We start from the raw sequence: 24,397 nt of genomic DNA, 5'->3' as shown, positions 1-24,397 counted from the left end.
TCTTCAGCAAAACACACATCATGTCTGGATGCATGCTTGCATCACAATAATAGACACCGATACTAGAGAAGGCTGGAGACGGAGGGATTCAGGAGAGTTTGCGTGAGACGACGCTGGCACTGAAGCTGCAGTACTTGTGCTCGTCCACAGAGGGGCGCGAGCGATCTCTCACTGAGAGCCGGGACGCTTCTGACAGCTTCGTGTGACAGCAGGGTTCAGTCTCGCTGGAGTGTGAAGAGATGTCAAAGCAGACCTGACCTCTGACCCCCTCTGGCTCCACTCACTCAGTGATGACGCTTCTGCACTGTGATCTGAGAGCACAAACTGAGAGATGCATTTTCAGTTTAAAAATATATTTCAGTGAGCTTTACTGCTAACAACAGCAGAGCTTGAGTTTCGGTGCAGGATTGCAGGTATTGCGCATAATTCTCACAGTTTCTGCACGCTTTTATGTGCAACATCATATTAGATCCATGCATGAGGTCTTAAAGAGACAGCAACCTAAATAAACCTGCATCAGCTCTAGTCATCAAAATTAAAACAAACAAACACAATGTTTTACTTTACATGTAATGAATCCAGAATATATTAAAGTTCCACTTTTTAAAATAAGTTACAAAACAATTACTTTTTCACAATATTCAAATTATTATTTTTTTTTTTTTGATACGCCTGTTTATTTTGGCCAGTATTTTTTTTTTTTTTTTTTGTTCTGTTACTGTGGATGGTTCTCTGACTACTGCATTGAACAACTGTTGTACTGATGACCATGTGTTTCTCTCTGGAGGGAATGAATGTGATTAAGATGTCAGTTTGAAGTGATTTATCCAGAGAGGTTCATGCTCTTATTTCCTCTCTCTGTTTCTGTCACTGCAGTTTTGGGACGCAGCGTGGAGGACGCCGAGGCTCTGAATGCATCACTTTAGAGCCGTCTGAGATGATTGTGGTGAGTGGCATGTTAGACGCATCTCCTCTTGCACCATCCATCTGCTCCGGCCTCAGACTGACTGAAACAGACGTCCAATCACAACATGCTTTCTGAATACACACAGTGCCTGATCTGGCGCTTCATCAGTGCATGTGACAACTTCCTTTTGGTTTAATTGTAAATAACATGCCGTTGAGTGTCTGAAAACATTACATTCACTAGGAATATATTTCTATAAATTTTAATTGCAGCATGATTCAAGTAACTTTTTCTTTATTAAGCCTCTATAGCTAAAGAAAATTCTATTCCAAGTGCACCACACATGAAGTCAACGTGATGTAAATGTTAAACAAATCACTTGTTAAATATCTTTGCAGAAAAGACTCATGAACTACAATTGCATCTTGTACAAACTTGTATTTTACGTATTATTTGTTTAAAAATAATATATTGAAAATGCTTTTAAAAAATACTCAAAAGTCTAGGTAATTCAAATTCAATAGGACTGAATATAATTAACTATAAATGTTCTGTAAAACAACAGCATGATGCAAACATGAAATATCACACACACATGTTTTAAAACACTTCCATGTTTTAATTTTAATAGTTAATGTCCTTTGTTTCCAGAATGTTTGCTTAATTTTCAGTAATTAAAAGATAAATAAAATTCATGTTTTATGCCTTCATTTGATAACTAGAAAAATTAAAAAACACAACAGGATTTCTGAGGGGGAAAAAACATTTCATAAATTAAGTTAAATAATTACTAATTGCTAAAACACAGAGTTAGGTAAAAATAAAACATATGATGAAGAAAAAATTGTAACACTTTAGTATAGGCTCCAATTCACACTAATAACTAGTTGCTAATTAGCATGTGTATTATTAACATATTGGCTGTTTATTAGTGCTTATAAAGTACATATAATGCATGACATCCATAATCCTACCCAATACCATAAACTTAACAACTACCTTATAAACTATTAATAAGCAGCAAATAAGGAGTTAATTGAGGCAAAAGTCATAGTTAATGGTTAGTTAATAGTGAGAATTGAACCCTAAAATAAAGTGTGACCGAAAAAATAAAACATTTCACAGGGCCCTAAACGTAATTTTTGTTGAACTTTTAATAAATTGATGTGAAAATGTATACATTTCTTGATTTTAATTAATTAGACTTGCATTTTGATTAATAAAATGTAATTTAACCTTAAAAAAAGGGGGCGGGGGGGGGGGATGAAAATGGAAAAAACTGAATTTGGAAAAAAATCTAATTTCACAGGGCCCTACGATATGCGCTCAACTGAATGAGCTATACCAAACATTAAACGTTAGAATATATCTAATATTATACCCCTATTAATTTAAGGCGGCTCAGTTGATTGGACGATGTGTTTAATGTAACAGCACTGTAGCGTTTCACAGTCTGTCTGCGTCATGAGAATATTGTGGTATAGTTTTTTACAGCCTGTTTACCCGTGTATCTCTCACACACTCATCCAGAGCCAAACACCCAGATGCATCTTTCCTGTCGTCTGTCCCCTGGATGCTTAAAGCTGTATGTCAGATTAATGGCCTGATGGATGAGCGTTCTGCTCCGACATGACATCCCGTCTCTGTCTTCACTCCATGCACCTCCTTCATAGGGAGCACTCACACTCTGACAGATTACACTCCTACATGAAGCACACAAGACTAATGGCACAATAATTGAACATTTATTAACGCCCTCAGTGCACACGTATTGACTGGATATGTCTATTTTTATTAATACGTTTCAGTAGAAACATCAGCATTCTTTCGACTCATCCACTATGTAGCATGGATTTTCTTGTGATGCATTCTGGGATTGCATTTTGTCATTTATTAATTGAAGTGCAGTCTAGGTACGCTATGGTTTGATACACACTTTAATTACACCAATTCACCCGATGAAAAAGCCTAGCTTTGTTTTACTGTCTGTCGTTAGATGAATATAGTGCAATTTTAGGATAAAATCAATATGGCAGATGCTTTTTTTCCTCCATAAAGCTAAACATTTTACAACAGCAACCACACCAGAATTTTATTTTAAAGAATTACAATAGCAAAATTTCACGTTTCCTTAAAATGCCTAAAATCAGAGCTATTTTTTATTTATTATTAATGAATATCTTCTTCTGTATTTTTGTCTTGTTTTCCAAAACCAATATCTAAACATCCTTAAATACACATACATTTACTTGAGATGCAAAATTAACATATGAGGTGTTGTTTTCTTAGAAATTAAACAAAATAAAGTGAGTTAATGCTTAAAAAAACGAATATATGTTAATATCTGTTTTCCCTTTGAATTAAGTCGATTTTTTAAGCACATTGGCAGATATTTGTTCTTGTTTAAATCATAAACTCATTTCATTTCAATCAGTTTCTCAGAAAACAAGACTTTATCTGTCATTTTCTTAAGGAATTGTATATTGATTTAAACATCTTTAAAGATTTGCAATGAAAAAGACAAAAATACTGAGGAAGAACTGAGGTTTTTATTTAGTGTATCAGAAGAGACAGCTATTTCATATTACTTATGTTTTGTTGTAAAAAAAAACCCACAAACAGCTTATGATGTGATATGCAAGTGACTGGAAACATGTTCTTAAGACACACCACCAGTGCGTGAAGTTAAACACTGGCTATATTTACAGTTTCAAACACAGCACGCTACACAAAGGGCTCACTAGGGATGTGGTGCTTCTCCTCGCAGGGGATATTTGTGTATTTACGGCTTCCTACAGGAAGCTGTGGCTCTGCTGTGTGACTCTCGCCAACTCCGTCTCTCCAGCACGACAAACGTTTGTTTCGTTCGTCCCGTGTAGCATGTAAACGGCGTCCAGATGAGTCTCCTGCGCCTCCACAGGCTCTCCGTGATCTGGAAGAACTGGATGTTCAACCAGGAGGCTGACGTCTCTGAATCTGGCTCTTTACAGGTGGAGAACGGCAGCGAGAGCGACGACGCGGCTCTGCAGGGAAACTCGCGCCGCCGCGTCCACACGGTGAACGCCGGAGGAGAGCGCCAGCTGATCGTAGACGCCACGGTAAGACGCCACACCATCATTGACTTCAGTCAGATTGATTTCTAGTGTTAGAATTGGAAATAATATGCTGAATTCAGCACGTCTGAGAAAGTTGTGTGACGTTCTCCTGGTGTTCTGGGGAGTTTCTTCTCCTGATAGCATCAGTAGCTGTCAGTTAGGCTTCTCAGTAATCGGTTGGACACACTCCTCTGTTATCTGCTGCTGGTAGTTTGTTAGCAGAGGCCGTGTAGACAGCGAAAGACTGTCATCTTGAATCTGTTGTTGTTCTCTCTGTGCTGATGTCATGTCCTGTCGAAGGTAAGCGCTCAAACTCTTGCTGTGTTCCAGTTCGCCTACTTATACTATGCCTTAAAAGTATGTCCTCTTTTGTGAAGAAAAAGTACGTGCTTTTGAGTATGTAGCAGAATAGTTAGCAAGCTTTGGGACATGCTTCTTCATCATAACTGCGTCTCTAACAGTCGCCCTGTGGTTTAGTTACGTGCGTCTGTCACTGTTTAAACAGCACTGTCACTCATCTCGTCACAGTTAACATCATCCACATTTCATTTAATACCGTACTGGAGAGAAATGAACAGGCATGTTGATCTGCCAGTCACCCGTCTATCATGACCATGAAAACTCTCCTCATATGTTTGCATAATGCATATGCATTTAAAAGTTAATGTCCAAACGTAGAAAAGTTCACAGTGTAATGCCAAATATCATTAAATAAGTATTTTTTAATCAGGTTAGACATTGATTATTTATCTCTCTGCTTGTCTGTCATTCTCGCATATCCGCCATGTTTGTAGTTTTTAAACACTTTTTAAAATGTGTGTTTGTAGTTCTGATCGAATCCTCGTCCATCGCGCAATGTGTTGCGCATCCATCCGCACTTCAAATTTTTATCTCTACTAGTAGACCATCTGGGCATATTCTTCTCTACATATTATGATTTGGGACATGCTAATTATATTTTCGAATACTATTTAGGAAGTATAGTATGGAAATTGGGACACAGCATATGTTGATTCTGTGGAAGTACTTCATGCTTGTCTCTCAGCCGGTCAGCATTCATGGGGCACATAAGCACATGTTTATTGTAAGAAAGCATGTAAGGCGACTGTGTTATATTTGAAATGCTCATTTCTAAGGCCTCTAAATGATGAGCACAATCATTGATAGCTGTTAAACCTCACAGTTTACTACATGCCTTCTGTCTTTTTGAGAGTTGGAGGCCTTTTAGTATAACTGTACAATCTTCAGCTCGTGCTTTTAATGATTTATATAAATTAACATAAAAATAACTTTGATATTGTTAGTAATATTTTAAGATGAACACCTGCTAGACTGAAGCAGCTTGGCTTTACTTGATTATAAAGACATCATTTTATTTTATTTTTAATCAGTGACTGTCAAATATGATCATCATGTTTGTTTGTTCGTCTCTTAATCATCATTGTATTGCATTGCATTGTGTTTTGATCATCAAGCTAAGCATTTAATTATCATCTTACTAAGACTTTATTGGAGGTATAGAGTGACGATTGATAATGATATCTCTTTATGTAAACATAGAGATTTCACTGATTTATATCAACATCTGCACCAAAATTGCAGCTTGGGCCTCTAAAAAAATTGAGTTTTTTTTTTCTTCTCCATATTGTCTCTATATCATACTATATGAGCCATAAGAGCCTGATGAATCAAATATAAATTTTCATCAAAACACATATGCAAACTTATTGCACACACACAGAAACACACACACACACACACACACACACGTATATATAAATATATATAGGGCTGTAAAGTGATTAAAACATTTAATCTAATTAATTACATGATGTGGTAATTAATCCAATTGGACACAAATTAATCAAACATCAAATTTGGCAGAGAAATTACTCCCAAAGGATAATTCAAAGTCGTTCAAGCATCAAATAGACATTACAACAAGTAGCTTCAGCAAAAATAATTTTATTTGATTCAACATAACATTTATTACACATACTCTTTTGGACCATGAGGGTGAGTAAATAATTAGTCAATTTTATTTTTATAGACTTGACAACATTGTCTAAAATAATAAAATATTAACTTCTTATTCACTGAACTTAGTGCTGGGCGATATATCGAATATTAGCGATAGTATCGGAAAAATTTTGACGACGATTTGCACAGCACTTGTATGATATTGTGATATTGCTTACATATACCATGTGAGGTAAATATGGGCATATGAGGTAAACGGGTAAACATATATATATTTTGTCCAGAGGTGTTGTATTTCTAAATACTTACTTTTCCTGGTCTTACAGGGTTAGTAATGCTTGTGAATGCTGTCTCAGAGTCTTAAACACTGTTAGAACGATAAAGTTTTGGTGTAAAGTGATGGATGAGGTTTATTTTATGTAAATGCCCCTCTGAATCTCCTGCGGCTCGGTTGTTTTTATTTGCATTAGTAAATGATACATGAACGCTGCAATGTTGAAGAGAAACATAAGTAAAAACAAGATACAAAAGGTGGAAAAAATCAGTAAAACAAATAATTATAATAAATTCAGTAAATAATAACAGTAAAAATTTAATTATACATGTGCTCACACATATAAACACACACACACACACACACATGTTAATCAGTAGTTTCATGTATTAATGTGTGTGTGTGTGTGTGCATGTGTTGTTGTTGTTTTTTATCATTATCATAAATCTTTTGCAAGTTTTTGGAGACTTGCACCTGATGACTTGCTGACCTCGAGTCTGCTGATGTCCCCTCTGTGATGACATTAACATTATAAATCTATTTTTAAAATCACTTCACATCACAGAAGAGTTATATTCAGTCGATTGAATGCACAAGCGTGTGTTTAGTGTATTATTGAGTGAGTGAACAGATAGGACAGGGTAGTGTGGGTTAACAAAAGGCTCAGTTGTTATGTGTAGTGAGACGGAAACATGAGAAAACAAGAGCAGAATGCAGGTTTGTGGTTCTGTGTTTCCTGTCAAGTCTGCAAGACGTCTGGGCCATCGATTGACAGTCAAGCCTCGAAGATTCACCAGACTTGCTGTGTTTCTCCAGCATCTCTTCCTCCATTTCTCATGAAGAGCTCAAGGTGTTTCCTGAACTTACAAGATCAGAAGTCTGCAGAGACGACTGTACTTCAGACTTCCTGAACCGTGTAAACAGCAGTTGTGTAACAGTAGAGTAAAGCCTCTTTCACTCTGCGATTCTCGAAAATGTGTCCTGTGATTTGTCCTGGGATGCTTTGATTTTGGTTCAGTCACATTGCAATAACCAAAAATAGCCAAACAGCAGAATAGAGAGCAACTATATGGAAAGATATAGAAATATTATATAATTCAGGGTATCCAGACTCAGCAACTATGAGTGTTTTGTCTGCTATGTGGATGTAAAAATATGTTTATTGTTTAATGTTTATATAAATGTTTAGTTTTTTTTTAGTGAATTTTTCTCGAATCCTTTTTAATAGTTAAACTCTATTTTATTAATCAAAAAGCATTTCTTATTCAAATCATAAAATGTAGAAATTTTCACATTGGTTTATTAAAAGTTTACCAAAAATTACGTTTAGGGCCCTATGAAATGTTACATTTTTTTCTCACCATATTTTTCATTGTTACCAAATTCTGTGTTTTAGCATGTCAAATTATTTGAATGCATAAAAAAACTTAATTTATTACATTTTTTCCTCAAAGTAGCCTTATGAATTTTATTTTTTTTATTTTTTTATTATGAATTAAAAAAAAATTCTGGCTATCAAATGAAGGCATAAAACATTTAATTTCATTTATCTTTTAATTATTGAATATTAGGCAAACTTAATTTTTTGGCAAACAAAGGGGGTTTACTACTAAAATTAAAACCTGGAAGAAATGTTGTGTGATTATATTCCTTAAAAAACAATCTTTGTTTCATTTTAGTAGTAGTAGTAGGATATGTACATTATACTGAAAAATAGTAATTGGAACAATGTCTTCAAATCAAACCAGACTTTTATTTTGACGTGTTGCCATGAACACCTTTACAGTTCTGTGCATGTGATATGACACTAGTTTTACTCAAATGAAACGGTCAAATGCTTATGAAGTGACTCTCGGAACAGTTTTGAGGATGTTGTTTATGTGTTTTACATCTTCATTCAGTGAGACAGCAGACGGTAAAATTACCGTGAGCGTCGTGCAATGTGTGTAATAAACAAAACACATGTCTACCCCATTCATTAACACATGCAGGATTCAGGTTTAAATCGACTACTAGTCCAAATCGCGATTTTATTTCAGTGTAATGAGCTACTTTTGATTAATTAATAAAAAATGTGACAAATTCCATGACATTTCACGTTAAACTGAATTCCGTTTTTATGGCTGGATCCCGCGATTCCGTCAGCGTTTTCTGCATTGCGGAAATCTAATGTGCCTATGCATTTATTTGATTAAAATTTCTGAAATAAAAACAGCAATACTATGAAATATTGCAATTTTCAGTTTTCTATTTAAATATATTTGTATTGTAATTTATTCCTGTGATCAAAGCTGAATTTTCATAATCGCTGTCTTCGGTGTCACATGACCCTACAGAAATCATGGTTGATTTATTGTTAATGTTTTTTGGGGTTTTTTTGGAACCCTGTTTTTTAGGGTTCTCTTATTAATAAAAAGCATAAAAACAGCATTTATATAAAATATAAATCTTTACTACCCTTCAAAAATTTGCGGTCAGTTATTTTTTTATTTCTTGTTTTGAAAGAAATTAATACTTTGATTCAGCGAGGAAATGTTAAATAAATGAAAAGAAAGATAGTAAAGACTTATATAGAAACATTTCTGTTTTGAATAAATGCTGTTCTTTTTAACTTTATTCATCAAACAGTCCTAAAAAAAGTAGGTTCCAAAAAATTTTAAGCAGCGCAACTGATTCCAACATTGATAATAAATCAGCCTATCAGAATGATTTCTGAAGATCATGTGACTCTGAAGACTGGAGTCATGATGCTGAAAATACAGCTTTGCATGACAGGAATAAATTATAATATAAAGTATATGAAAATATAAAAGTTATTTTAAATTGCTATAATGTTTCATAGTTTTTTTTTCTGTTTAGATCATGTAAATGCAGCCTTGATGAACATGCATGCACATGAAACACTTTATCAATTTGCTAATTATGAAGGAAGCACTTTGAATCAGTTTCTGCTCACAACTAAAAAAAAAGGCATAAAAACTTCATTTTCCACTAAAATATTTTAGCGCTCCAGTTTATGGAATCTCAATGCAATTATAAAACGCTGGTCGATGCATCAGTCGGTGTTTCTAATATCCTTGTATCAGAGGCGGCCCGGGGCCTTCCTTCAGTGTAATGAAGTCAGAGCGACCTTAAACTGTCAAGCTGTGCACGTCTTGTTTCCTGTGCTTGTGCTCGAGAATCAGTGTTGTAACGATTGACTGTGCTGCATGAGAAGCTTCATGTGGACTCGTGTGAGGGAGCATCTCTCTAAAGATCTACATTTAGAGGATGACATCATCCACTTACAGCAGAGGAGATCTCTCAGGATGGATGGTTTTCACTCTGCCGTGTGTGCTTTAGATCCCAGAACACTCTACAGGAATTGTGTGTGTGTGTGTGTGTGTGTGTGTGAAGAGCTGGAAGAATAGCAGGAAGTGGAGGGTGAACCCTGCAGACGGTAACTCCCTAATACTGGACATTGAGTAGATCCTGTAAAAATGGTCATTTTCCCTGGAACACAAACTTTGGAAAAACGTATTACAGTGAATGGAGTCTGATGTGTTCACACAAAATCATCATATCAGCAGTCCACACAGTTCATGTGCTGTTTTCCCAGTGTTTTTGTGAGGAAAACTTACTTAAGGAGTTAACTTACTTAACTTACTTAAGGAGCAGCGTCCAATTCTAGAACAAGTTATTTTGTTTATTATTTTATTTTTGTTTTATTTATTAATGTATTTAATATTTTATTTATGTTTGTCTGTTTAAATAATATTTTGATCTGGTTCAGTTGGACTACTCTCATGAACTCTCACGAATAAAAAATAAAAATAAAAAGTAAAAGTAAAAAATTTAATTTTAACCAGTAGCTCATTCTTTTTGGAGGCACTATGTTGTTATAACAAAATTATTATTATTATTAATAATAATAATAAACAATTTAACAATAATAAAAATAGCATTATTGGTGTTATTATCAACAAAAATAACATTATTATTATTAATAATAATATTTATCATTAATTATTATTAATTAATAATGAATCATCATTTATTCTTAATTTATTTTTAAAAAAGCAGGAACAGTGCACACACATGCAAAAATCACAATCTGTGTGGTTTTATAATTTTGATAAGATTGAAAGATTTTTCATCCTAAATATCTTTCATCACATACAGTGAAAGCTGATGAGAGCTCTGCTTGTTTACATCAGAGATCACATGCTTCTTTCACGCATTATACAGTGGTATTGTGCATTGTGACGAGTTGATGGGAAAAGAATTCTTAAAATGCAGTCTAATTCTGAATAATTTGTAATAAATAATTATTCTCTTTATTTAGAAGTGCCCATGATAACAATATAGTGCTTATTCATTACCGTGATATTTCGCATCACCGAACACTGGCACATGTCTAGTTGGACAACAGGTTTATAAATGCTTCTCTAAGTTGTTTGAAGCGTGTGGCTTTTTCAGATGCACATTATAAACGACTCAAACACAGCACTTGCAGAAATCAAGCAGCATTTACTACTGTGCATTTATATATTTAATTAAAATCACACTGTCTAATATTTGCGCCAGTTTTAAGTGCAAGTTATAATAAAAATACATTAATCTTCAGCATGACGCACACTGACTTTTGTGTTTGCTGAGAATGATCAGGGGACAATTAATATCCAGCGATGTCATCCACTTGATTGCAAAGATACTATTTAAACTGAACCGAACTGGATGATGATATTTAACTGAAAATTGAGTGCTTAGTATTGTCATTCTGCATTATTGACACAGTATGTTCCTATTTAATACTGTACAGTGCTTTGACACAATCTGTATTGTAAGGATAAAAGGAGGAGTGATGATAGTGTAAGACGAGAGAGGAACAGGCTGGACTTTGTTTTGTGTTTTGTTTCTGTTTGTGCATGACAGGGGCTTTTCTGTGTTTATTTTATTATTAACGTTTTATTTAAATGTCTGTCGGTTCCCGCCTTCTCCATCCCTTGAATCCGAACGTTTGTTACAGAGGGCTTGTTTATGCAAATGACTAACCTAGATTGCTTATTTAAAATATTCTAAGTTCATTTGAATTCATTTAACGTCATAATTTGTCACATTAATGTCATAATTTGTCACATTCGAATGAGGTTAAGAACAAATACATATGCACAAATTTTGGTTCTCCAGTGATTAAAACTGAATAAGCTCCAGTCATTTTACTGACTGCAGAAGCTTTTAATGAATTGTAAAAACATTTTGATTAGTTAACTTCATTTGATTCTGTTTTTCTCTAGTGAGCTGCTAGCGCATATTTTGATTAGCATGAAGAAGCTGATGAATACCAAGCCTGCGGGTGAGGTATTGTCTGGTGCTCTGAGTCCCACCGGCTTGTCACTGTCACTCCTTTAAAAGCCACAGAAACAGCGAGAGCCGTGGGCACACAGACAGTTACAGCACAGCATCATTAGTTACAGCACAGACGCATTAATCAGCCGTGAGACGCCGCTGTCCTCCAGCACTGATGCACTGTGTGTCTTAATGCTCGAGCCATGACACTCAACTCTTACACACTCCGTCAGACAGGAAGCACGTCCTGTGTGTCTTCTGGTTACGCTCTCTACAGCCTCACCGCAGGTCTGTTCATGTGCTCAGTAAACATGGATAAACAGGTTTGCAGTGGGATAGTTCATACAAAAAATTTCTGTTTACTCACCTTGTATAAGATTCTTAGATCTGTTTCAACATTCTTCAAAATATCTTCTTTTGAGTTCAACAGAAGAAAGAATCTAGAAAAACTTCACGGTGAGGAAATGAAAATACATTTTGGGTGAGCTATCCTTTTAAGTTTGTCACAGTTATTACTTTTGACTGGTCATATAAATAATTTAGTGGTGACAAATTATCAATCGCAATCAAAAATAAAACTTTTTGTGTACATAATGTGTGTGTGTTCTGTGTATTGTTGTCACGGTACCAAAATTTCAGTATTCGGTACCGATACCAGTGAAAATCCACGGTTCTCGGTACAAATTTCGGTACCAAAACAAAACACAAAAATATGCAAAAAATAAAATATAATAAAATATTTTTGAAAAATGAATTCCTCTCTTAGGTAACCTAAATGTTTGATCATGCATTTTATTTTTGTTTTTACAATTATGTAATTGTTGCACAATAGCTTACACAGTTAATATATATATATATATTAGGGGTGTAACGATACGCGTATTCGTATTGAACCGTTCGGTACGAGGCTTTCGGTTCGGTACGCGGTACGCATTATGTACCGAACGGTTCGTTGGACTAATTAATTAAATTTGGAAAATAAAAAAGGTGTGTGAAATATAATGTTATGCGTTCAACAAGGTAGCCCAATAACCCAAACGACGTAACAGGCAATGCCCCTGACACCCCCGAAGAAAAAAAAACACCAACTTATATGTTTATGTTAGGCTACTCAGTCAGGCGCTCGCTCACTCAGTACGCGCTGAAGGCTCGGTACGGAGCCCCGCACGTCACCTGTAGGAGAGAAAAAACATCAATCCGTGGCGACGGTTTTGCAATCCGTCCCCTCAGTTTATAAACCGTGCTCATGAATTAATAAACTGTTCACTCGGTTTAACAAATCGTACCCAGGATTAACAAACCGTGCCCACGAATTCCCAGTCCGTGCGTTTAGATAAACCGTACCCTCGGTTTTTGAATCCGTACCCACGAATTCATAATCTGTGCGCACGCTTTCGCAATCCGTTCCCTCGGATTTGAAAACTGACACGCATTTTACACTTAACAGTGAAACATGCATCTAACTCCGGCAGGTGGGGTGAGGTGGGTGGAGCTTAGTATAATAAAATCACAAAAATAAGTCTTCATGTTAAGAAAGAATTGTACACAAGCATTTCCAAAACTGTCCAAAGGTTATTTAAAAATAAAGCAATTCACAAATTATTTTATGACAAATATTTTTACTGTCTTGTACTCATTTATTTAGCCTACAAATTAAAATTATAAAAAATAACTTTATTTTTATTTGTATCATTATTATATATTATTATACAGGTTATGCATAAGAATCTTTTATCCAAAATAACTTACAAAAGAGGAAAAAATTACTCCAGAGTCAGTCACAATGCCAGGTTTATTGCACAATAATAATCAAGTGCTATTATAGATTATCAGCAATTGAACAAGATTTTAATGCGCATCTTTCTTATTAAATCTTTGTATTCCACCTCGTACTACACTTGATAGAGAATCACTTAAGACACTTTGCTGTAAACCTATTCCACATAATAATATTCAATAAAACTGTATGTTAACACGTAGGAGTTTGCTGCATGAATCCGTGAGTACGGTTTACAAATCCGAGGGAACGGATTGCGAAAGCGTGCGCACGGATTATGAATTCGTGGGTACGGATTCAAAAACCGAGGGTACGGTTTACAAAATCTAAGTGCACGGATTGGAAATTCGTGGGCACGGTTTGTTAATCCGTGGGCACGATTTGTTAAATCGAGTGAACAGTTTATGAATTCGTGAGTACGGTTTATAAACTGAGGGGACGGATTGCAAAACCGTCGCCACGGATTGATTTTTTTTCTCCTACAGGTGACGTCCCGGGCTCCGTATACGGACATCACCGCAGCGAATGGTGCATTTACGTTATAGCCGCGGATATGAGACCTTACTCTGTAGTGGAAAACGCAGGTTTTAAGAACATGCTTAATGTAATTGAGCCCCATTACAATATTCCTTCACGAGCCCATTTCAGACAGACCGTAATTCCTGCTTTGTTCCAAAAAACATAAGCCCAAATAGAGAACCAATTGAGTAAAAACACACTAAATATAAAGAGTTATAGAGTTCCATATAAAAAGAGTTACATCTTTGTATTTGTTCATAACCACTACAACAATATTACATTTAATTTAAAAAAAAAAATTTATAAGGAGCTATTTTTGTTTTATACAGTATGCTGCTAAGAAAACACCATAGAAGATGGGTAAAGAATAGCTCCATCATTGTTCAATGTAAAAAAACACATACTTTGTTAGTTTTAATAAATAAAACATTTTTTAAAAAATCAAGGAAATTTATCTGCCAATTTTTTCTTTTTGCTGTATCTAAAACGTACCGAACCGTACCGAACCGAACCGTGACATCAGTGTATTGAACCGAACCGAACCGTGAATTTTGTGAACCGTTACACCCCTAATATATATATATATATATATATATATATATATATATATATATATATATATATATATATATATATTAGGGGTGTAACGGTTCACAAAATTCACGGTTCGGTTCGATACGATACACTGATGTCACGGTTCGGTTCGGTTCGGTTCGATACGTTTTAGATACAGCAAAATGTAAAAACATCTCAACTTTTCAGAATGCCGCAAGCGCACCGCGGGTCATGTGACAAGAACCAACCAATCAGCTTCATCCTTTCCCGTAACAATGTTGAGAGCTCAGCCAAGATGAAGGAACAGCTGATCATAGTTGTATATGGATTGCAATTTTGAAATAAATTTAGTAGCAGAGCTACTGCAAGCGATTTTTAGAGCTGCAAATCCATTTATCCTTCGCTGAAATTTCCGCGTCTCATGGAGAGAGCACGTCATTGTTGCTTAGCAAAGACAGACGCCTCATGAGCGCTTCTGCCCAAGCGCTTTGGAAAGGAGGAGAAAGACGCGCTTAGCGTTTTCCATGCGTTTTTAGGCACGATATGTGAACGGCCCCTAAGGCGCTCGCTCACTCAGCACGCGCTGAAGGCTCGTTGCAAAATGTCGAATGCATTTAACAGACCAGAAATATAAGATCCTAAAATAACCAACAGGTCTGGTGTTTGGGTTGGATTCCCTGTAAGCTATAGTGTCTAAATGCTGCAGGGATAGTTTGCTGCGTGCATGTTTCTCCTTTTTTTTCGTCTTTTCCCAGATAGTACTGACGCATATATCCCAGATATTCCCGCTGGTGTTTTTTTTTTTTTTTTGTATTCCCGCTGGTGTACCCTGTCATGTTGCAGATGCGACATACCGTTGTTTTTTTATCCACCACTCTCTTGCCATCACCATTATAGCTTAAAGGGAATCCAAAGTGCACCCAAACACCAGACCTGTTGGTTATTGGAGGATCTTCTCATTTCTAGTCTGTTAAACGCATTGGCTATTTTGCAACGAGCCTTCAGCGTGTACTGAGTGAGCGAGCGCCTGCTGAGTAGCCTAACATAAACATATAAGATGGTGTTTTTTTCTTCTTCGGGAGTGTCAGGGGCGTTGCCTGTTACGTTGTTTGGGTTATTGGGCTACCTTGTTGAACGCATATCATTATATTTCTCTCTCTCTTTTTTTTTTTTTTTTTTTCAAATATAATTAAATACTCCAATGAACCGTTCGGTATACATAATGCGTACCGCGTACCGAACCGAAAGCGTCGTACCGAACGGTTCAATACGAATACGCGTATCGTTACACCCCTAATATATATATATATATATATATATATATATATATATATATATATATATATGTATATGTAAAATATTAAAGGTGCAGTGTTTTTTCCCCTGAACACCCTTTTCTGTGTGTGTGCATTTGTGATTTAAATAATAAAGAAATTATTTCAATTAATATAATAAATATGCATATTCTGGATAAATATTTGCATCTCTTGTAGCTGCAAAAAAAAGTACTTTTACATAGATGTGGAATAAAATGTAACCTGAGGTGTGATGCGTTGATGCTGTTTGCAAACTTTAAAATGAACTGCACCACCACTGCATTGCATGCCATTTCTGTGTACACTTACTGTTCCCGTTTGAAAACAGGTACATGTTGAGTGTTCATATCAAATACATACAGTGATGTAAGCGTGCAGAAAAGCCATCTTGGGATTCCGCTCTCAAGTCTTTCCCGTTACGTGCTGCGTCTCTGATTCTGATCTGTGCCTGAAGCGAACCAAACTGAGGGATGATAAGCTGCTCAGTCCTCGGGAAGCTCCATGTGCTGCGCTCCCATTGGCTGCCTCTGAAACAGATGATGTCATGTTTCAGCTTCTGAGGCGAGCAGGCATGGGATTCAGACGCACTTCCCATTACATCTTCAGAGAAGAAGCGAGAGCCTCAGTTGCAGCTGCAGCGTTTTTAATGCAGTGTTTTGCATTGTGTTCCCAGCCTGATTATAGGCTGTCTTTTCCTTATGCCACTGCAGAAGTGCACATAAAAGAGAGCAACAGATCACGGTGCACGTTCAGAAGGAATACATTTATATAATGAGCGGATTTCACCATCCGTCTCCTCCAGCAGTGATTTATGCTCCCCGTGTGTTTGTGCACAGTGGAGTTCGCAGAAGACGCTGGCTGTTGTCTGATCAATAAAGACGCTCGCGTTTCCTCTCTTCTCCTCCGCGCAGCCAATCGCTCTAATGCAGTCCCCCCATCCCACCCCACCCCTCCCAGCACAGGTGATGTCATGCTTTTCTGCCGAGCTTCTCTCCGTGCCTCTCACTCCTAGATGTGCCGTCTTCAGTGGCAGAGCGTCTAATCGATGTATGTGTCTCGAGGGAGAGTCTCCAGCCAGGGATGCACACTCGGAGGCTGGATGAAGCAGCGGGACGGACCCCAAAGCCGGATTCTGCAGTATTCCCCAGAAAGCGTCTGCATTGGGCTTGGTCTCCAGTGCAGCGCGGGACCAGAAGAGTTTTCTGCACTCCTGGAGTTGTGCTCGTGTGAAGAGGAAGTCTGTGGGGTGCTGATGGGTCTGGACGGGGTTCTGTAGGAGTGCACAGAATCGAGGGCTCATTTCTGGCGATCCCTGGTGACATGGATACTGCGTGATTCGCTCGTGCTTTGAAATCACGGCCAGGTCGAGTGTTTTTTTTATCGTTTGGATTCTCAGAGGAACTCGCTCTTGCTTTTCTCGTTCGCTGGAAAGTTTCCCTCTCTTATTGAGACATGGCTTTCCTCGTCCGCTGCTATGCCAACTGCTTGCAGCCGTGGTCCTCCAAAGTAAGTGATGTCATATACGTGGTGTCTGTTGACTGCGTGTGTGTTGATGCTTTGCTGTGGATATGCATGCGGTTTTCTTTTCTTTCTTCATGCATCTGCTGCCAGAGACAGTTCCCTGATTCTCATGAATCGGTGAAGGCTTGAATGCATCCCATTTCACAGAATATCCTGCATGCAGTCAATGTCAGAAGTCAGATGTGTAGATGACACAGTTTCACCATTTCTGAGCGTCTGATATTACTGTACGTGAACGTCTGTGTCTCTGTCATTTCTGAGTGTTTCCCAAGCACTCCTCATCTGCCATTGTTCAGTCAAACTGATAGTCCCACCCCAAACCCGCTCAAATAAACAGAACAATATTCTGAAAGCATCGCAGTCATACGATTTCACTCATCATCACGAAGTCAAGCTGCCGAAGAATAGAATGCATGTTAAGCAAAGCACACGTTCAATAAGAGAACCGATGGATTTGATTGGATGTTGAAAAGTGGGCGTGTCACACAGTGGTCATTGATTATGAATGATTATGAAGAATAATATGCTAAGTCAGATGCGTTTGTGCTCTGATGGATTTATAGAGGATCTTTCCCACCTCTGAGCCGGAGACAGAATAAATTGCATCAGAAGTTCACCAAACTCTGTTTCAACATGCAGTCAAGCCCAGACTTTACCAGCACGTGTCTGATCTGCGGTCGCTGGACACATGCAGTCTCTTCAGTGATGATTCATGACAGGAAGCCGCTCTAGTTCTGATGCTGGATGTGAATGTGTGTGACAGGTGTGTCTGCCTGGTGTTTGCCTTCATTATGAAGCTCACAGGCGTCTGTGCACATTCACTTTTCACTCAGCTGTTACTCATTCACTAATACTGTAAACACTGAGACTATTGTATGTGTTTCATGCATTTGGTAGACTAGGTCTAAAAAGAAAACTCAATCTCATAATTGACTTGCCCTTGTGTTGTCAGACCCGATCGACCTGCTTTCTTCTGTGATGCACAGATGGAGTTTAGCAGAATATAAGCAAATTATAATTCACTTTCGTTTTGTCATTGTTGAACGCAACACAATATCAACAAAATAATGTATTTTTATTGCAATCCTACATAATTAGATGATTAGATAAAAATAATCATGAAAAAAAATGCAGATACGACCTAAAGTTACTGAGACATTAGGGGCCATTGACAAAGAGCATGTTTTTTTAATTGGTATCCTAATTATATAAAATGTGGTCACATTTTAGTCTGGGGACCATTTCTCACTTTTAATAGCTAACTAACTAACTATAACTTTTACTCAATAAGCCCATAATTTGCTGCTTATTAATAGTGAGGTAGTTGTTAGATTTGCTATGGGATCATGGTCATGCAGAATAAGATATTATGTGCTTTATAAGCACTAATAAACAGCCAATATGACAGTTATATGCATGCTAATAAACAGCTAGTTAATATTAAGAACTGGCCCCTAGACTAAACTGCTATCCAAAATGTGCATAAAATTCTGCCACCAAAAAAAAGGGTCAAATCCTGGAGGGACTTTAATATAGTGAAAGGCTCTGATGACTTACATTGTCAATCTACAATGTAAGTAGTTCAAAGGTCACGTTATTTTCTAGGGCTCGCGAATCGCGATACGAATCGTATCATTGAACGGTTCTTTTTCCGTCATTTATTTCTCTTTTTGATTCTGTTTGCTGTCTTCAAACATACATTTCTTTTTCCTCTCCATTCGTGATTTACAGTTGACGTTCAGGAGGCTTGCTGTGATATGTCCAAACTGGAAGATCTCCATCATTCATAATTCATGAGTCGATAATTGGCCTTCAGCTTTGTGTCTCGGCTGCACTTTCCAGCTCCATTAGTGTCCCGGGGTCTGGCCATCTTTGAACTTGGCAGCCAACCGCCTGGCCGTGTTATTAAAGGCCTTCTGAAAGCTATTTTCCCCTCTATCCTGTTCATGGACGAGTGTCAGGGTTTAACTTCTTGAATGTCAGGTGCTTTCACGTCCTGTTGGAGGCTTTCTTCTCAAGAAGACTAGTAAGAGCCTGGACTGACAGTCTTCAGTCTATCAGCTCCGTCATATACTGTACAGCACCACATGCATTCACAGCAGTGTTAGCTCAGCAGTAGAGTTACTTTCTCATTATTTGCATGTGCTTTTAAATGTTTCATTCGCACGCTGGTCAGACCTGTGCTTTTTCTGAGCACCTGTCAAAAAGCGCCTTATTATTGAACTAAGTTATCATTTGAGCAAATACTGTCAAGATAACACAAGGTTTATATGTAGACACAGTTGGTTATGTCTAAAATTAAAGTAAACAGTTGAGAGAAAAATGTATATGTGCCTGTATATTAGCTGCATGAAGGTCTTAAAGGGACAGTACGCCTATTAAACATGCAGCCTACTGTCATTACTGTCAAGGGATAGATCCAAAAACCACTTTTGAGTGAGTAAATGGTGGTATAAATATTAAACACTATGACAAAATGAACAGACAGCTGACAGAATTTGTATTTTTGGGGTGAACTATTCCTTTAACGTTAATAAAACAACAAAACATAAAGAGAAAAATCTCTCACTGATCTTAACTGAAGAAATGTAATGCAGCTGTTTAGGAATCAATTTATATAGTGTTTTATTTTTGTATTTGTTCATTCAATTTCTTGAATGCTTCTGCTAAATACACCTAAATAAAGCACTGTTTTATTGCTATGTGTAGTTGTAATATATATCTTTGTTATTTAAAAATAATAATAGGGGAATTAGTTTGGCAGTAATGCTCAGACAACTTGCAAAATAGTAAAACCAACATGACAAAGAATTGTGATTAAAATCGTGAATTGTGATGTTTCTAAAAAACATAAAACAAAATTTGGTCGCACTCTAGAGCCCTTAATATTTACATTTTAGTCGGTTTCTCACACAAAGCTACTATATGCAGTTACATGTATGAATTTAGCAGATGCTTACATCCAGAGCAACTTCCACTGCATTGCATTCAAGGTATACATTTGATTAGTTCCATTTTTAAATAATTTTAGTTAATTTTGGTTACATTTTTCATAATTTAGTTGTGTGTTTGTGCCATTTTTATTAGCCTTGTTTGATTTCTATGTAGTTTATATATATATATATATTTTATTGCAGATTAATATCTTGTAGTACATCAAGCTAAACTTGGAAGAAAATAACAAAAACGTATACAAATAAATAATAGTAGATGGAACATGTTAGTTTTAGTTCCCCGTAATAAATACTTTCAGTACGAAGCGACTGCAGTGTAATCATGTGAAGATGGAAATCTGATACATGACTTAACAGAAATCCCATCCTGCTTGTACTTCACACATTAGGTTAGCCTCCGAGTCAGAGTCAGTCGTGATATGTGAATCCATCATTACACTTCTGTACATGCACCATTTCTTATTTACCAAGATTTTGGAGGCTCTGACCTTTGTTTTTGTTGTTTTTCCAATGGTCACGCCTTCACTCATAGATTTTCCTTCAGATCTGGTGTGTAACAGGAAGTGGAGGTAAGCTGCTCTCTCAAAGTGCAGCATTTGCCTTGACTCATAATTTAACGATGGAACAGAACGTGTCGAGGCTAATGCTGAGTGTATTGATCCCAATCGTCTAACCTTCCTGTCCACCTGACACCCTAAACCTCCCAAGATAGAGCAGCTAAAAGCTCTCAGCATCTGTTGGAATAATATTCGTTTTAAAGTCAGTTGTCTTTTGCTTGCTCTGTGAAACGACTCTACTTGTAAAGAGTGATGCTTTTGACTAAATAGTTCACAACAGCAGCAAGGCAAACTGTAAAACCCATTGCAGAAAGACAAGCCTGTTCTCATTAGGAACATGGTTTTCTCAGTTAAACATTGGCCTTCAGTTCTACTGTGTCCATTATACTCATCTGTTTCCATCAATATACGCTTGGTTTTTCGCTCATCTATAGAAGGACAGTGTTGCCTTTATAAAACCTCCACAGCAGACACATGCTGTGTGTACTCGGTGTGTTCGGGACGCATCTGTGATTCCCATCCCGAATCATTAGCTTTTGATCTTCCTAAACTTGTTGTGTGAAGGCAGATGGGATCGGATCAGCTTTGATCATGCCATTTATGCGTGACGTCATGCAGTTGATTGTGTGTTCAGGTTGGGGGTCTGACATCGAGTGTCTCTGTAAGGAAGAGCTTGTGCTTTGCTTGTGGAGCGTACGGACAGGGCAGGGTGCCATATGAATGCTCTGTTCACAGTGTTCACATGGTGTAGGTTGGCACCTTGTTTGCCCCTGGATAGCACTCTCTTAAATACAAACACACCATCTGTCCGTCTGTTGTGCCCATGCAAAAACGTTCTGGCGTGAGGAGTTGTTGTAGGTGCTTGCTGGGGTATTGCTATGCAGTTGCATAGATGTAGAAGTTGTTTTTACTGTAAAATGTAGTTTTCTTTTTCCAATAAATGAAGCCCCTTAAAGGGATGGTTCACCCAAAAATAAACATTCTGACATCATTTACACTCCCTTAATATGTTCCAAACCTGTTCGAGTTTCTTTAAAAAAGATATTTAGAATAATGTTGGTAAGCAGTTTCTGGTCCCCATTTACTCCATAGTATTTGTTTCCATACTTATCACTTAGTAAAGTAGCAGTGCATTCTCCTCATGTCTAGTGTAATACTGTGTTTAGGGGTGCTTGTGTTGGTTTGGGGAGATCAGCGTTGGTCTGGTTCGGTCAGTTTAACAGGGTTCGTACAAGGTGCTTAAAGTGCTTGAAGTACTTGAATTTGACTTTTTGAAATTTAAGTCCTGGAAAACCCTTGAAAACAGTCATATTAATGACGTGGTAATTGAAAAGTGCTTGAATTATTTAAAGGCAATATTTATGAATTTACAAAGCAATTTTGAAGTGTATATTTTTTTTCTATAAAACAAAATTAACGCTCAAAATTAACGCCTCAGCCCATCCCCCTCCTTCTACCCGCCTTATTCGTTAACTCGCTCGTTCTGACATCACTTACCTGGAGCACATTTACGAAATGGTAAAGAGTAAGACGAAGAAATGCCGGGGAACATGACATGACTTTCATGTTCTCATACTTAGAGTTGCCACAGTCATTGAATACTTTAATGTGCTGTACCTTATTTGTACCATCTTGTTTAATTTTTATTCATCTATTTTCCTTTTTTAGAATTTAAAGTAAATAAAGTATATGTTTGATAAGTGAGACCTCTGATTGTAGTCCTTGAAAATCCCCCAAATAGTGCTTGAAAAGTCCTGGAAAGTCCTGGAATTTCATTATACAGTATCTGTACGAACCCTGGTTTAATGCGTGTGCTGTGGGTCTCTCCTTTGCTGTAATAAGATTAAACATGTGCTGCATTGATCATAGCTGCATGCTGCAGGGCTCATTTATGAGTGGTAATCTATGAAAAAATATGATTTAAAATGGGGTATCAGTGATTTTATAATGTCTAAATATAAATCCAGAAGCAAAACCTATAAGTGAGTTGAATGAGCCCATTAGTGCCCCTCTTCTGCCATCTAGTGGTTATAACGGTATTATTTATATATATATATATATATATATATATATATGTGTGTATGTGTGTGTGTGTGTGTGTGTGTGTGTGTGTTTTTGCCTTTTTAGCTGTTATAGTGCCAAAATTTTCCCGATCTCAATAAAATTGTGCATGCTTTTTTGTTGTTGATTGTAAAACCCTAGGACCAGTTTCCAAAAATAAGTTTCTCAAAAAAATCAGAAATAGCCAAAAATGTACGCACTTGAACCCCTAATAATAATAATCCACACTGAATAATAACAATACCACTGTGAATCAAGCTGTTCAGAGATGCCGAAAACATGAGCTGCCCATGTGTAAATCAAAACGTTTTATAAATGAGAGTTTATGACAAATGCTTCGTCAAAGTGATATCGCACAACACACGGATAGAGACATTATGTTGTTATGAGAAGTGCAATTTTTATTTTTATTAATTCTGAAACTGTGACGGGCTGCTCAACTTGTACATGTGAACTTTATTTACACTTTAATTCAGGTAATGCAGCTTGACATTTCTGCTTTCAAACTCTCTGTCTGCCGTTTTACCCGTTTTACTGTTTTATTAAGGGAAGCATTTGCCCAGGATATTGTTTTCACTGGCATCTGAGGGCATTTTTTTATCTAATACTAAACCATCGCTATCATCAAACCTATTAAATGGTGTGGGCATCACACACACATCGTCCTGTTGAAGTGTTGGTCAGTCTGGATGTTATCTAGTCTAGACGTGAGCGTGGTGGGACGCATGAATAATTCAGTGGAGTTCCCACAAGGACAATGTCCCATAAAGCCTCTTCATAAAAACATATCTTCCTTCTTAATTACCCGCAGTGTGTATATCTTTGAGGATTACACACTGTTTATGTGAATACCATGCATCTCCATCCAGGTGAGCGTGCATCAGTGCGTCAGTGGTGTGTGAATCCTGGAGTCTGGCTCATTCATATTTAATCTCCCGTCATCATTAATTGAGGAGCAGGGGAGAGACCCTCGTGTGAGCCAGCAATTAGCAGCGCCTCTCGTTTGCCCTTATGCCTCTGTTAGGAATCACGGATGCCCTTTACACAGCTGTCCGTCCGGCTCATTCACAGGATGAAAGGCCTGACACACATGCACTCTCATCTAAAGCTCCTCTGTTTAACCCTTCATCAACCACGTGGTGATGTTACATGGAAGAATGTAAGAAAAGATGTAACACATCGTCATTTATGGTATGCATTTGATTCAAACACTTTCTGCTCTATGTGTGTGTGTGTGTGTGTGTGTGTGTGTGTTGCTTCTCTGCCCTGCTATAAATGGAAAGAGCATCAGATGATGGTGTTTATTCAAACAAACAGTGAAACACTTTTGCTCAAACACTGCAGGAAGCGAGAATGACTTTTGCATGAATTATTTTTATCCTGTCACACATTTGACTTTGAGCGATCTAATATACCTGCTTGGTGACTAAAAGTTTTTTTCATTTCATCTACATATATTATGATTAATCAGCATGTTAAGAGCATTTCTTTGTAAACAATGTTGTACTTAAAATTATTAGCAGATGGCTTTGTTAACTTTGTTTTCTATTCAA

The 24,397-nt window shown here is 37.1% G+C and overlaps 1 protein-coding gene across 8 annotated transcripts in view; it reads left to right on the top strand.

The window, feature by feature from the left end:
- LOC113038263 (rap guanine nucleotide exchange factor 6-like) overlaps positions 1-24,397 on the top strand; it is a 74,235-nt gene that overhangs the window by 15,831 nt on the left and 34,007 nt on the right. For 6 of the 8 annotated variants that reach the window (XM_026195556.1, XM_026195551.1, XM_026195552.1 and 3 more), the window contains 2 exons: positions 877-946; positions 3,898-4,005. In XM_026195556.1, coding sequence (XP_026051341.1) covers positions 877-946; positions 3,898-4,005 — 178 coding nt within the window. Of the gene's footprint in view, positions 1-876; positions 947-3,897; positions 4,006-4,083; positions 4,303-16,761; positions 17,258-24,397 lie in introns of those variants that run through there. The other 2 variants (XM_026195559.1, XM_026195558.1) reach the window with 2 other exon arrangements.

Source organism: Carassius auratus, chromosome 21 (genome assembly GCF_003368295.1).
Source record: "Carassius auratus strain Wakin chromosome 21, ASM336829v1, whole genome shotgun sequence".
Taxonomy (NCBI): Eukaryota; Metazoa; Chordata; class Actinopteri; order Cypriniformes; family Cyprinidae; genus Carassius; species Carassius auratus.
Note: the sequence above shows the minus strand (reverse complement) of the source record. Positions and strands in the feature narration are given on the sequence as shown.